The following is a 15,516-nucleotide window of genomic DNA, read 5'->3' on the forward strand; positions in this document are numbered from 1 at the left end:
TGGCAGAAACTAAGTAGCAACGTTGGCACTGCAGAGCAGAGGAATTTGATCGATCCCTTCATACAAACGAGCAAAAGAGCAAACCCTAACATGGAGTCGCACGGCGGAGGCCCCCTTCGTTCCCGCAGTTCCCAGTCCCCTTCTCCTTCCCACTCCGCCTCAGCCTCCGCCACATCGTCAATCCACAAGCGCAAGCGTGCATCCGAAGACCACGCGCCTCCCTTCCCGCCCTCCTCCTTCTCCGCTGACACTCGCGACGGCGCCCTCACCTCCAATGACGACCTGGAGAGCATTTCCGCCCGTGGTGCCGACTCCGATTCAGACGACGACTCCGAGGACGCCGTCGTCGATGATGACGAAGAGGACTACGACAACGACTCCTCCATGCGCACCTTCACCGCCTCCAGACTCGGTAACCCTCCCTCTGCTCCCCGTAATACCAAGCTCAAGACTGATAACTCAGCTGTAAAAATTGAGAACTCCGACGGCGTAAAAGACGCCGCAAATGCCGGAGCTGGTGCCATGGAGATTGGACCTGTCCCTAGCATTGTGGTTAAGGAGGACCCGACTAAGATTTTTACAGATAATTTGCAAACGAGTGGGGCTTATACAGCTCGGGAAGAGAGTCTCAAGAAAGAGGTATACCCCTTTGTCTGGTTCATCTTAAATCTAGTTCGATTCTATACTTTTTGTTAATGTGAAATTTCAGTTCATTTCAAAATTAACTGTACATTTGATTCTAGTTTGTCAAAATTAAGCAATTCCCATGATATCCAATTTCTGACGGAAAATATAGAAATTTGGAGGTGTCAGTGTGCGTTTGCAATTTTAATTATTCATGTATCGTATTAATAGCAATGTTTAATAACTAATTTTTAACCTATGTTGTCTCTTAAAACTCATGATTTTTTTTTGCAATTAGATGATGATACAGTAATGTTGAACAAAAATTGCTTAATTTTGGAAAAGTGGATAACCAAATGTATTATTAAATTTTTGTAGGGATCTAAGTTGTCCGTTGATGAAATTATGAGGGAGTAGAAGTGTATTTAAGCCAAAAAATGATTAAATATTTTTTAGGTTCAATTATTCGTTTGGTTCCTTTGGCCCCTATGCCTGATGTATATGAATATTTACTCTCTTGTCAATGGTTATAATTATATCGTTCAATGTAATGTGATGGTCTTCTACATTTGGGGCATTTTCGTTGGTTTATATCTTGATGAATAAATTGTTAAAAAAATTATTTGAGATGATAGGTATTCATGGTTGTGACCAACTTTATTGAAAATTTGTCAGGAGGAAGCGGGAAGGCTTAAATTCGTATGCCATTCAAACGATGGTGTTGATGAGCATATGGTTTGGTATGCGTTTTTCGTTTCCCTTTAACATTTTGTCGCCCTGACTATGTCACTACTATCATTATCAGCATATATTATCCACTCGTACGATTATACTATCAAGCATGTAATTTTATTTAATAAAAATATAACTAAAAAATTAACATTTTTTATTTTTGTGATGGCAAATAATTTAAAATAAAATAATGTAAAATATAAGGACTACGTTGACATTCTTCGCTGACATTGAAGGGTAATTTTATTCTAATTAATAAATAGAAGACAGATGTGATTCCATGTTTATATCTTACAGCGTCTTTGGTTACAGCTCAGTTGAATGCAACAACATTTATTTTCAATCCACCAGTGTTGTTCCTTTTCCATTGTGTGTTTGGGAAAGTATGAACTGATGTTTGGAACCATCTCAAACGGAAAACCAAATAACCACGCTTAAGGATAAAAAATCTAAATGAATGTTTACTGTAAAAGTTAAGGTATATTAAAATGCAACTCGTCTAAGTTGGGGAAATAGACTTTGGTGTATTTCTTTCGATAAAAATTGTTTATTTGTGTTTATGGAGTTAGTAGACAAAATAATCATTAACATATATATAATATAAAGATTACTTTAGCTTTTTCAAGAATAAGATTAACTCCTATGCCATATGTTTAATATGTAAAATTGAAAACATATTATGCCTGACACCTCTCCCCAGTCTCTTCCGGTTACATCTACTCGGCACATACATTATACCCTGCCATTGGAACTGGCTTAACGAGATTGAGTTGGCAATTTTATTTGGATTAAAACCTCGGCAAATTTTAATTTTACCTAGATTATCAATTGATCATTAATGATAATGAGTTCCATTCTTGCTTTTGTTATTTGTTCCTCAGGTTGATTGGATTGAAGAATATATTTGCTAGACAACTTCCCAATATGCCCAAGGAGTATATTGTTCGACTTGTCATGGACAGGTAATGTTATCAATCTATTGTTTGGCATATATTGTGATATTTCTTATACAAAATGTCCATTTTTAGATTGCAGATATGTTCAGTTTTTTCTTAACTGACTTTTCTTTCCTCTTTTCTTTAAAATCATAAATCCTTTATTATAAATTTGTAGGAGCCACAAGTCTGTAATGGTCATAAGGCGTAATCACGTTGTTGGAGGTATTACATATCGCCCATATGCTAGGTAACAATTTTTCTTCGTTACTTTTTCTTTATGCAAATCTCTATTTTTTGTCTCAAATTTATATATTATGTTGATTCCGGAGAAAATATAGGTGATAAACTACAATAGGACATTGTAATTAATTACAAGTTCGTTGTTAGAAGATTCTAGAAATCTCTTTGTATTCATTACTTTAGGATTAGGGTTCTTGATTTATAGAGGCTAATATACTGTGTCGAAGAATCAATTCAATAATAATCTTTTCTTTCATTCAGGTTAATCAATTTCATATTATTATGACATTATTTTGTTATTTTTCCTGTTTAAATGTCTGAGAACTGTTTAATTGTTATGACATTTCCTGTTATTTTTCCTATTTTTCCTTTTCATAGATATGATTATAATTTAATTGTTTTGCCTTGTTATATTTTGCTCTCTTTCCCATCTGCTATTCAAGTCTTTCTCGTTCTGGAGCTCTTCCTTGCCCAGCTAATCTATGGTTTTATTTGTTAACACTATTGTGCATTATGATTGACAGCCAGAAGTTTGGTGAAATAGCCTTTTGTGCAATTACAGCTGATGAGCAAGTAAAGGGTTATGGTACCAGATTGATGAATCACTTAAAACAGTATGCACGTGATGTGGATGGGCTGACACATTTTCTCACATATGCTGACAACAATGCTGTTGGCTATTTTATCAAACAGGTTTGATTATTTATATTTACGATCCTTGCTATCTGGGTTGATGTTTATTCCTTTTATGTATTAAGTCATAGCCCATAGCAAGAATCTGAGAAATATTTTACTTTCTAAATCATTTCAAGTCATATTAAAATGAAGTACTATACATATTTCTAATGTGTAGGTGCAATGTGGACTGTGCCATCCGTGCACTGAATCCCACTTGGATTGTGCACAATAGGGATTGTGCAGCCATTTGTAATACAGAAAAGAGTTTGTCATGGCTAGGGGAGCACATTTTGGGAATTTGTATCAATTAAAAAATGCCTAATTTGGGTTAGAAGATCTTACTGTCTGACAAGGGAGATTTTATAGATAGTCATAGTTGGTTTAGTTAAGGAAGAAAAACATACATCATGTATCCGAGACATCACCAGCTGGAACTATACTGTATTTTATAAGTTCCCTTCATGTGAAGCCAACCTCGCATTTACGATAGAACATATACAACTAGGTCAACAAATTCATTTTTGAAGTCTTTTCCCCCTCCCAAGCAACATTTTAAAACCTGGCTCTGACTTGTTGATGATAAACTGGTGTAAAATTGGATTGAGCCAGTATAGTCCAGTCTGAGCGAACTGAGGATGTTCAAATTTGTGCCTTCATACTACTGCAGCAGTTTTCAAGTCTCATGCACATGTGCACAGCTCCTCACACATCAGTGTTCATTTTGTAATCGAAGGATCATTCTTTGTGTGCATCCATCCTGTCTATTCATGTTCTTTAACCGGTGACCCACTAGTTGAACTACTAACCCACCAACCTAGCATCTATAATTGTCTGAGTTTTAGATTATTTCTCCCAAATGTAGAAAATGATTGTTGAGCCAGTCTGTAAACTGAGTTTTTTCGTAAATAGGAGGTCATTGGGTTCAATTTTCCTTCAAGAAACTTTCATGATGATGTTTATTTCTTGTTAAGTTTGTCTAAAATCTGATAGACATAGAAGTAAATTCTTAGATGTAGTAGTAGCTCTATAGCAGTGATAGAAATCTGGATCTTGTTTTTTGGGTTTCATGTTTTAATACTCTTGAAGGTATTTTTGTGCATGAGGAGAGGAAGTTTGTTAAATGACTGTGTTGAATTAACTGGATTCTGTTTTGGATATCTTGAGGATGTTTGATTCTGTTTTCAGGGATTTACAAAAGAGATTCACTTGGAGAAAGATCGATGGCAAGGGTATGATTGTACTTGATATTCTTGTGTGGAAAAGGTCATTCATTTTAAGATTTTATTTACATTCTATTTTTTCATATCTCATTAGATAATGATTTCATCATTCATTATTTTTATATGCTGTATACTATCTATAATGATTCATTTTATGCAATTGTCATTTCAGTTATATAAAGGATTATGATGGAGGAATTCTGATGGAATGCAAGATAGATCCAAAGCTCCCTTACACTGATTTGTCAACTATGATCCGTCGTCAAAGGCAGGTAAGATAATTTCTATTTGCTACTTTTATTAGTTTTTCGTTACACTATTTGAGATGCTGTTTCCGATTAGCATGTTATAAGATATACTAGTGTAAGTTTTTGTTAAAACTTCTGAATATTTCTCAATTAAATGTACGTTCTGTGCTTGTTTCACTTGAAATTAGTTTTTCTTTTTGGTAAAACAGACCTCTGTTTTACAGCTTTTGTTATAGACTTTTCTCTACCACATTCACACACTCACTGCTAAAGTATGTGCAGTGGAGGGGCTGTCAAAAAAAGTTACAGCTGAGAGCTATGTTATAAGATGTACTAGTGGAAGTTTTTATTAAAACTTCTAATTATTTCTCAATTAAATGTACAAGTTTGTGCTTGTTTCATTTGAAATTAGTTTTTCTTTATGGTAAAACAGACCTCTGTTTTACAGCTTTTGTAATAGGCTTTTTTCTCTTTATCACATTCGCACACTGTTAGGGGCTGGCAAGTATACGAGAGAAGGAGGTATAGGAGAGAGAGAGAAGGAGTAGGCCGAGCACCAAACGAGGGAGAGCGTCTAGGACGAGCGGTAGATGAGGGGGAGCTACCAGGACGAGCCCTAGATAAGGGGGAGCGACCAAGACGAGCGGTAGAAGAGGGGCAGTGACCAGGACGAGCGGTAGAAGAGGGGGAGCGACCAGGACGAGCGGTAGTTGAGGGGGAGCGTCCAGGGCGGACGATAGTTGAGGGTAGCGACCAGGATGAGCGGTAGAAGAGGGGGAGAGACCAGGACAAGCGGTAGTTGAGGGGGAGCTACCAAGATGAGCGCTGGATAAGGGGGAGCGACCATGACGAGCGGTAGAAGAGGGGGAGCGACCAGGACGAGCGGTGGAAGAGGGGGAGCGACCAGGACGAGAGGTAGAAGAGGGGGAGCGACCAAGACGAGCGGTAGTTGAGGGGGAGCTACCGGGACGAGCGCTAGTTGAGGGGGAGCGACCAGGACGAGCGGTAGAAGAGGGGGAGTGACCAGGACGAGCGGTAGTTGAGGGGGAACGTCTAGGTCGAAGAGTGGAAGCAGCGAGGAAACATACTAACTGCCGCAACAGTTAGGATGAGTGGGAAATTAATTAGAGTAATAAGAGAGATATTCTGAGAAGATATTCAACAAAGGATAATTAGAGTAACAAAACCATGTCTTAGTTATCGGTCAGTATAAGTTAAATAGAGTAAATAAGGCTAAATATATTCGTATCAGATAATTATAGTAAATAGGTATTCGTATCAGATAATTATAGGAACTAGGATTATTTTCTAATATTCAGTACTTTTTGGGGAGGGAATTAATTTGTATAAATAAAGGGGAAGCCTAGGGTAAAAGGCATGCTTTTGAATATTTGAGTTTTATAAGAGAGGTTATGCTCTCAGGTAGGTAACTGACGGAGATTCTGCTCTCAGTTATTGTTTGTTTTCTTTGACACAGTTATTTCAATTCAATAAAGAGGTTTATTCAGCTATTTATCATTGTTCATTGTCTGTGAGAGGTCGTATTTGGCTAGTTTACGTAGTCAGGTACGGAACACACACCCACTGCCAAAAGTGTGGAGGGGGCTGTCAAAAAACATTACAGCTGAGAGATATGAGACCTTATTTGTAATTGCATGCATTATCCTTGTTTCTATCTTGTGTAGAGACTGTCTGCCTATTCTTTTCTCATTTAGTTTTATGTTCTCAATTCATGATGTGTTTAGTCATTGTTGGTTATAATTGTAGGCTATTGATGAAAAAATCAGAGAGCTGTCAAACTGTCACATAGTCTATACTGGAATTGATTTTCAGAAGGTACAAACACGTTTTATACTTTGTGTTATAGAGAGGATCGTTCATTTCTTGGCTGAAGTTACACATTTTTCTTCTCTTGTATTTGTAAAATCATTTATTGATGGAATATTAACTAGTGTTGCTCGTGGTTGATATGATGTGCAGAAAGAAGCGGGCATTCCTAAAAAAATTATTGATGACATCCCCGGTTTGAGTGAGTTCTTATTGTGCCTCCTTATCAAATGTCCAGACATGGCTTAATAGATTAGTTTGTCTAGCGGGGTGTTGGGAAAAAATTGATCGATAATATGCTTGAGTGAGATGATTTATTTTTGTGTACTTTGATAATTTCTTGAATAATGTTTCACTGAATGCAATGACAGGAGAGGCTGGATGGACTCCTGATCAGTGGGGTCATTCTCGATTCAGAAGTCTAAATGTCTCTACTGACAATACTACTAATCAAAAGCATTTGTCTGGTTTTATGCGATCACTTCTAAAGGCAAGCTGGTTATATATTCTTTACATTTGCTTTAATTTCCATTCATTTAACTCGTTATAATTTAATTTTCGTTGGAAACTGCAAAATTCCACAAGAGCATTGATGAATAGATCCTTATTCAAATAAAAAACATGCATGATCCTTACATGATTGAGAAATTAATTCTTATAATTGGATTTATCTTTTTGAGCAGTCTATGCTTGAACACGCCGACGCATGGCCATTCAAGGAGCCTGTTGATGCACGGGATGTTCCTGATTATTATGACATCATCAAAGATCCAATGGGTAAGTATATTAAATACTTCATATTGACTGCCAGCTACTTTTATTAATCACATTCTTATGATTTCCTCTCATCAGCTATTTTTTATTTGGAGCTAGCTTTATCTTTGGCACTTTTCCGCGGGCATGCCTGCCCGCACATGTGTGTGTGTGTTCTACATGTAAAAGAGGTTTGACTAAATTGAACTATATTGTTCAATAAACTGAACTACGTAACAATTTAGGTGAACTGAAGTGCTTTGAACTATTTTGAATTGTTTTTGAACTGTTTGAACTATTGAAATTGTTTGAATTATTCTTAGTTAATCTCACGAATTACACTTCAGTTAAGGATAGTTCAGATTTTAAAAGCTAAAGTAGAAGAATACTTTAGTTTAATTTTTTTAAACAGATCAGTTTAATTTTGTTAAAAAGTTTAGTTTTTTTCATTGCAGTAAGTTCAGAACTAGTTTGGTCCAATTCAAAATATGTGAATGCACAACCTTGGAAAGTCTTATTGTCTATGTCTAATATAATCGTTCTTTGATTGCAGATTTGAAGACAATGTCTAAAAGGGTGGAGTCAGAGCTATATTATGTAACATTTGAGATGTTTGTTGCCGATGTCAGAAGAATGTTTGCAAATGCGCGCACCTATAATTCTCCAGAAACCATTTATTACAAATGTGCTACAAGGCATGTGCTCGCACTTCCACCTCCTACTTTAGCCTTTTCCTGTGATGTTTCTTACATTTATGATTTTCAATGCAGGTTAGAATCCCACTTTCAAAGCAAAGTACAAGCGGGTCTTCAGTCTGGCTCAAAAATTCAGTAGGCATTTCAATGGAGACTGTTGGGCTCTTCAATAAACTCCATCCGAAGTATTTTGTTTATGACTAAGGTTAATTTTTCTCACAGTCCCAACAAATTTGTTGTTTCATAGTTATTCTAGCCAATGTTGTAACTGTTAGAAAAATAGATTCTGGTACCTGATCCGAATGTTCTGATGTAAATATTCTTAGTATCTAAAATTTTTATTTAATTCATAGCAATATGTTTGTATTATTACAATGCATCAACATTTGACACGATGCAAGTTTGTTTTTCTAGTTATATTTATTTGTTAAATGGTGGGTTTGATAGAGGAAAAAGGGGAGACGAAATTGATTTATAAAAAAGAAAAGAAAAATAAGTGATAGATAAAGTGAAAATATGAGCTTTCGGTTTAGGAGAATTAAAATGAAATATGAAAGGAAAAAACTGTCAACTTTTAATGACTAAAAGCAATTTTATTTTATGTTTTTAAAATGAGCATGATAGATTATATTTAAAAAATAAAAATTGTGGTGATTAAGTGCCACGATTGCCAAAAAATGGTCCGTATTTGACCATTTTTAAAGATTAAAAATATCTAGAAAGTGAGCAGTGGTGAGTTTTAATTACACATTTTCTGCTATCAGAAATGAATTTCATTTGTTAAGACATCTGGGTTCCGAATATAATTTAAGTGTACTTAAGTCAGTATTACCATTAAATATATTTTCGTTTCTAATTTCTCCCGCTTTCTTCGTCAAATCACTTGCTAAACAAGCTAATTAGTAGGATGTTTGTTTAGCTGTAGAAGACTACTTCCAAATGAATTTATTCAATTACAATTTTAAGATTATTACTTTTTTTGACAGAACAATCAGAAATATTTCTCAGTAAAAGTTATTCCCTCTGATTCAAAATAATAAAAATGACAATTTTCAACAAGTACATTAGTTCCATAAAAGGTACATAAAGAGAGGAGCAATCCCAAAACCAATGAATAACGTTTGAGCACAAAAACAATGGGAAAGGGAATAACCCGAAAATCAACAACAATCCAATCACATTTTCCTATTCCTTTTATGCTTTTTCCCTTTCATTTGCTACGCATAAGTTTTGTTACCACATCAATAGTCCTTGTGCCATGTGGCTGGTTCCATCCTCTTCTTAAGCTTAAATAGACGATGATGCTCTTCTTCTATCAATACCCTCCACTTTAAGATGCCAAAGTACCATATTGTGAGTGACGAATCTATAAAAACTCGCCTTAAACTAGAAATATTGAATTAAAATATAAAAGTGGATTCAAATCTCAGTATACAAACTAATTTTATAAAATTGGATTAAACTTAGAATTCTCTTTTTAACAATGATTCCAGAAGGCACTGAAGTTTATTGAAGAGCATATTGACAATTTGAAACTCATCATCACCAACATGTTTCCTATCAGCCAATTGCTTCATTCAAACTTCTGTAAGTTAACATTGGCTTTTAGTGTGAATAAGACAATGTCACATTGTTGCATCACGAAGGAAATCCCACAGCAATGGTGGAGCCTGGCGACCATAAACAAACAGGAAAGGAGTCACATCAACAATTGTTTGATAAGCCATGTTATACTAAAACTTAGCCCATATTGAAGCCAAAGACAGGGTTTGTCATGGACACAACACTGAATACATTTCAGTGCAGTTTCATGATAGTAAGCAATGCTCATAATCAACTCGGCCCCTTAACTTTTAAGTAAGTGTGACGCAAGTTACTAGTGAAAGTTTTGGCACAGCACAATAGAGAGCGAGGAGACAATTTATATATGGACATTTATTTCAGTAACTACGAAATCTCATCATAATTGAAAAGGAACAAAATTTGCTGATACCCTACATCATGATCAGAAAAAATAAAATTGAACCACATTTTTATTCAAATCCAATATATATAATGACGATAACTACTAGAATTTTGAGCTCTTAAAGCTTATTTTTAAGGAAGTGCCTCCTTTAAGGAGCGGGCAAAAGCTTCCAGCTCTTTCAATCCCTCTTGAGGAGATTTGGCTTCTCCAAGTACCTTCACCATAGCACTGCCAACAATCACACCATCAGCTCCCCATCCTGCTACCTGTATCAAAGTATATAATTGATTATTAACCAAATTTCCTGCGGTAGAAACATATATACATATGGACTGAGAAATAACCTGTTTAACATGCTCGGGCTTTGATATTCCAAAACCAACAGCCACAGGTTTAGTTGTTGCCTGGATTGCAATTAAAAAAAAGGATTAAACAAGTATAAATATTGAGATTGACCAAGTTGAATGGTAGACTATTGTGTTTATCATAATCGATCTGATAAAGTGGCAGGACCAGAGTGGGGTTAAAAAGGGAGGGAAAGAGAATTGAACTTTTATGAAGTGATCAGAAGACAACCACCACATCATACAACATGTAAATAGAGTTGAGAAAAAGATTAAAAAGACAAACCTCTTTAATTTCCTGCAGAAGAGACTGAACATTACCACTAACTGATGATCGGGCTCCAGTGACCCCCACCGCACTCACCTAAATTAAATCAACAAATGGTCAATGACATTTGCCAGCAAATGATGAACTGAGGTACTTAGGCAGGATATCTTCTGTTTTCACAATCACAGTATATTTCTATCCAATTTCCTAAACTTTGGGATCAAGGTGACTTTACCAAGTTCTAGGGACAAAATATATCAAAATCAAATGTTTGGAATCGTCAACATGCAGTAATATGAGCAAAAATTAATTACAAAAAACAAGCATGAATACAAGATAACACCAAACTTTCGTAAAATAAGGTTAAAAATTAATCATTGTCAATTTCCAGCCGGCTACTGTAAAAAGAATGTCCCCATCCAGCCTAGTAAATACTTCAAAAAGCTACCTTCAAACACAGAAGGTCAAAAGGCAATTGTACCAACTACAAACAATAGTTTTGTCTACATGAAGTGCAAAGAGAAGGTCAAAGAGAAAGTTAATAAACAGAGGAATAAATAAAACCATTGGCACTTTGCACTAGACACTGGTTTCTTTGAAGACGAGGAAACAATAATAGTTCACGAGTTTTTGGAATATGCCAAATGCATGCAAACAACATAAAAAGAAAAATTAAAACTTATTCCGATTTCACTGGCTTAAAGCAGGATCAAATTTGCGTTCTAATATTAAAGAAGGCAACCAGTTGGTGAATGGCTAACTTCTTATCCAGTCTATGAATAAAATGTTTGGAAAAAAATATAGAACACAATTACGCAGATAATTGAGTTATACAAAGACTAAGAAGTGTAGCCCAAAAACAGAAGTTAATAAATAAGGTTGAAAGAAGTTCATACAAGGTACACAAATCCTTCTGCTGCATCAACAATGGCCTTCATGCGGTTTTTTGGAGTGGTGGGTGTTGTGAGGAGTACCTTAGCAGTAAATATACCAAATCAATTAGATATATAAACACACACAGATTAATTTATCCAAACAAAATTTAAAAGGAAATACACTATAAAATGTTAAACAATATATACTAACATATTAATATAAGATTGCAAAATATATAATGCAATAGAATGGAATGCCGTTAATCACAAGAAAAGTTCATATCTCCACAATAACCACCATGTCTCCTTTGGTGTGGCTAACAACTGGATTTCATACTTATAGTACAAAAAGGATTCAACACTAGTTTTCAATCATTGGGATCAATTGTATAAGAATATTAATCTGAAATCCAAAATAATGCAAGAGATCATTTAACGGTAAGCAAACCAGTTCAATTCCATTTTTCTTAGCCTCCACCCTTAAAGTCTCCGTCTCCTCCAGAGGGACATCTGGGACCACGAGCCCTGCATAGCATTCACACGGCAAAGAAAAGAATATCATTCTAACTACCATACCACAGGAAGAAGAGACAAAATACAAATAAGATCTTGTTTCAAAATTTACAATTTGAACGAAGAAGCTGACAAGCCGTAACCAAACGGGTAACCCGGCTGACCCGGCTCAGCCCACCACGGGTTGGTCATTTAGTGAGTCAACCAACCCGACTCATTTATTAGTGAGCTAAAAAAATTCAAATCCATCCCAACCCACTGTGGGTTGGTGGATTAAACAAGTAGGCTCACTAGCTCACTTTAAAATCTAACTAAATAATGATGTTAAAATCTAAAATGATGTTAAACTCCAAAGACAATTAAAAAAAAATATCATACAATCCAAGCATAATCCAAAAACAAGCACAAAAAGCGAACAAATAAGTTTTTAATATTGATAATTTTTGTATCATTTGTCCATTTATAATATTAGAGTCATGGTTAAATAAATCTATAATATTTTTCTCTCTTGAAACATCTTTTCTTTACCCCCATCTACAATATAATAATAAAAATGCTAACTAATAATATTGAAACACAAAATAATAAATAATTAAATTAAATCAGGTGGGTTGGTGAGCCAATCCGGCTCACCACGGGTTCAACCCAGATGAGCTGGGTTCTAAGTGAGCCAGGTTGAGAACTAACCAACATAAAAAAATTACATTTTTTTCAAATCCAACCTGACTCAAACCCGTGGTGAGCGGGGTTAACTCGCGGGTTACAACCTATTTTGACAGCACTAACCAAGTCTAGGCAGGACAGGAGAGTGAAGATACATTTTCTTAATGATAAATATGTAAATTAACGAAACCCAAAAATCTAACTTTAAATAGTACATGGTGTATGTAACTGGAACTGCTCCCTCTTTTTGTCTATGCATTTTACAACATTCAATTATCATAGAACTAATACAGAAATTCGACCCAAGTGAAGCATGGCATAATGTAAAACTTTGGAAAATCATTACTTGTGTTGACTCGTACCATGTACGCCAGTTTCTCTTACAATAGACATAAATTTATCAGTACCACGCTTCAGTATTGGATTGTAATATGTAAACAGTGCAATTGGACACGACAATTCCGGAACAACCTGCCAAATCAATCATTGCAAAAAACCATCAGTTCAGGGAGCCAAGAGAAGCTACACATGACAAAGCAATAAGAAATGGTTTCTGAATCCTTACAAAAAGGAATAATTGTTTTAACAAGGGAACAATGGACAAAAAAGATCTCTCTCCAAAGGTTCAAATTTTTGGAAGTTTAGTGTATCATAGGAAATTAGATATATGTATCATATATCCTAGATTTAGGGATATTATTTCCTATTTCCTGTTACATCCAGTATCTATATATCAAGGTACAATAAAGTATTGCTTCAGTTAATTGATCAGTACAAGTCATTCAAGTTTATTCTTCTGTTCTGGTTTCAAGTAAGAAAAGGGATATAGGATGGATAGGCCTCACTTGTTCAAATTACACAACAATCTACCAACATTGGTTACCAACATTGGTTGTTTGTACTGCTAACTTGTCAACTGAAGGAATGAAAGTAATTGCTAAATCATTAGCTGTTGACAGTGATAGCTAATTAATGGCAAGGAGTTGCACAATTACCTCCTTCAACATAGAAATGATTGCATTGAAATTGGTCCCCTTTGCAAGAGATCTTGTAGCAGCAGCCTGAAGAGAAAGATGCTTCAGTTTGAGAGTCACGTGGTATTAGTATCACAAGAACAAAATAAAATGGAAAGCATCAAACCTGGATAACAGGACCATCTGCCAAGGGATCAGAATATGGAACACCTAGCTCAATTATGTCAGACCCGCATGAATCAAGCACTTTCAGTGCTTCTGCTGTGGTTGAAAGGTCAGGATCACCGGCTGTAATATACGGTATGAAAGCCACCTTGACACAAACATCTTAGAAAATATTCATTTGGCAGTCAAGAATAGCTCTCAGATTCATATCTCTTTGCACTAGTAAACTTGATACGGTACTAAAAGTAACCAACAACATACAACGATAATCACCATTACCAACACCGTTCCATTTTTATAATCAGGCAGATAAAAGTCATTGATTTGAAAAGGCAAAAAAAATGGAATCAAGTTGAAATGTGATACAATAGTAAACATGACCAACATGGAAAAATAACTACTAACTTTTCCTTCTTTTTTCAGTCTGGTGAATGTTTCAGAGAGTCCCGGAACTTCCATGGTCCTCATAGCAGCCACTGGAGTGTATCTCTTCACAGAGACTAAAGCCTTCTCAGAGGAAAAACAAACATGGAAACCGACCTCAGGTTTCTTCAATTGCAAGAAGCAACTTGACTTGAGTGCAAGAGCCATAAAATTGATAATTACTGAAATTTCACATGAAATTAAGCATAAGGGTTCCCAACAGAAGAAAAACCCCTGACCGCGATATTACAGAAAACGAGAAAATGAATCTTCACGGAAAACCAAAAATGCACCAAATCCAACCCTTCAATACCCACAGAATTTACAGCAGTACATTGGTTAGAAAAATCCACGGAACATTCTAGAAACCCATTGAACAATGACAAAGCTTTCACCACAGTCAATTGGATAAATGCTAAAGCAAAGAGACAAATGATATCAACACATGTTTTTCCACATTCATCTTAACCAAAATACAGTGTTTTCTGAAATGGAATACGGAGGTTTGAATTCAACGCAAGTACCGAAAAAATTGTGGTACTAAAAATTAAAATAAGTGAAAATGAAAGTTGAAAAAGACAGAGAATCGGAGAATGACCTGATTTTTTATGTTGGGTTTCTTCTCTCCTTTCTGAATGTGAATCCTATTCTGAGTCTCGCAACCTTTCCTTTATATATAATAGATTCACCTTTTCTCAGACTTGTGGACGATAAAGAAATTCAACTACGCTATGCATTGAATGGGTATACAAAAACATGAATAGACTTTTTACCCTTTTTTGGACTAATAAATTTTATTCATTGAACGTTTCTGTCCTTTGCTTTCATTTTCATTTACTTGTCTGCTTTAAATTAAATTCACTGGGAATGAATTTGTAAGGAGTGGGATAAAGTTTATGTATGGACATTACACAGCTAATTTAAATATTATGACTTTTTTTTTCTCAGGTAATTCTATTAAATGTATTGTTAAATGAACATTAAAATTCAATGCTAAAATATGAGAATAAAAATCCTCTCCATTGAAGACTTTATATCATTAATTAGTTAATTAAAATTAATATAAATGTAAGTTTTGAACTACTTATTAAAATATTACTATAATTAATATTGGTTAATTACTTTTTGACATTTGTAATATTTCTTTTAATATTATGTATCAACTTAACATATGGTTAATTAATTAAAATATTTTATTATTATTATTATCTGTTGGATATTATTTAATATTTTCTTGATATTATTAATTTTTACAATAAATTTTATAGGGTTCACATATCATATAAATATATATAATATTTTACTAGGAAATATACACTATATTTTATTAGAGATGTAAAAACATTAAGTTATTCAATTGATGTTAGTTT

At 34.9% G+C, this 15,516-nt stretch overlaps 2 protein-coding genes across 3 annotated transcripts; one reads left to right on the top strand and one right to left on the bottom strand.

The window, feature by feature from the left end:
* On the top strand, window positions 1-8,387 carry HAG1 (histone acetyltransferase of the GNAT family 1). The gene is made up of 13 exons (XM_047310814.2): window positions 1-639; window positions 1,300-1,364; window positions 2,238-2,318; window positions 2,470-2,541; window positions 3,059-3,227; window positions 4,398-4,441; window positions 4,605-4,704; window positions 6,448-6,516; window positions 6,661-6,709; window positions 6,879-6,997; window positions 7,191-7,284; window positions 7,814-7,955; window positions 8,031-8,387. The coding sequence occupies exons 1-13, from the start codon at window positions 91-93 to the stop codon at window positions 8,092-8,094; spliced, it is 1,617 nt and encodes a 538-aa protein (XP_047166770.1). The 5' UTR covers window positions 1-90; the 3' UTR covers window positions 8,095-8,387.
* Window positions 8,388-9,865: 1,478 nt separating this feature from the next.
* LOC124835820 (tryptophan synthase alpha chain-like) lies at window positions 9,866-14,903 on the bottom strand. Of its 2 annotated transcripts, none has more exons than XM_047310820.2 (10): window positions 14,745-14,903; window positions 14,129-14,328; window positions 13,725-13,871; window positions 13,580-13,645; window positions 12,947-13,055; window positions 11,857-11,933; window positions 11,430-11,507; window positions 10,552-10,629; window positions 10,266-10,325; window positions 9,866-10,187 (listed from the first exon to the last, which is right to left on the bottom strand). In XM_047310820.2, the coding sequence occupies exons 2-10, from the start codon at window positions 14,312-14,314 to the stop codon at window positions 10,053-10,055; spliced, it is 936 nt and encodes a 311-aa protein (XP_047166776.2). In that variant the 5' UTR covers window positions 14,315-14,328; window positions 14,745-14,903; the 3' UTR covers window positions 9,866-10,052. The 2 variants fall into 2 exon arrangements, with proteins under 2 accessions (XP_047166776.2, XP_047166777.1); XM_047310821.2 differs by having other exon boundaries at window positions 14,129-14,230; window positions 14,745-14,894.
* Window positions 14,904-15,516: the final 613 nt, after the last annotated feature.

This window comes from Vigna umbellata, chromosome 5, assembly GCF_029865625.1.
Source record: "Vigna umbellata cultivar VRB3 chromosome 5, Vumbellata_1.0, whole genome shotgun sequence".
NCBI lineage: Eukaryota > Viridiplantae > Streptophyta > Magnoliopsida > Fabales > Fabaceae > Vigna > Vigna umbellata.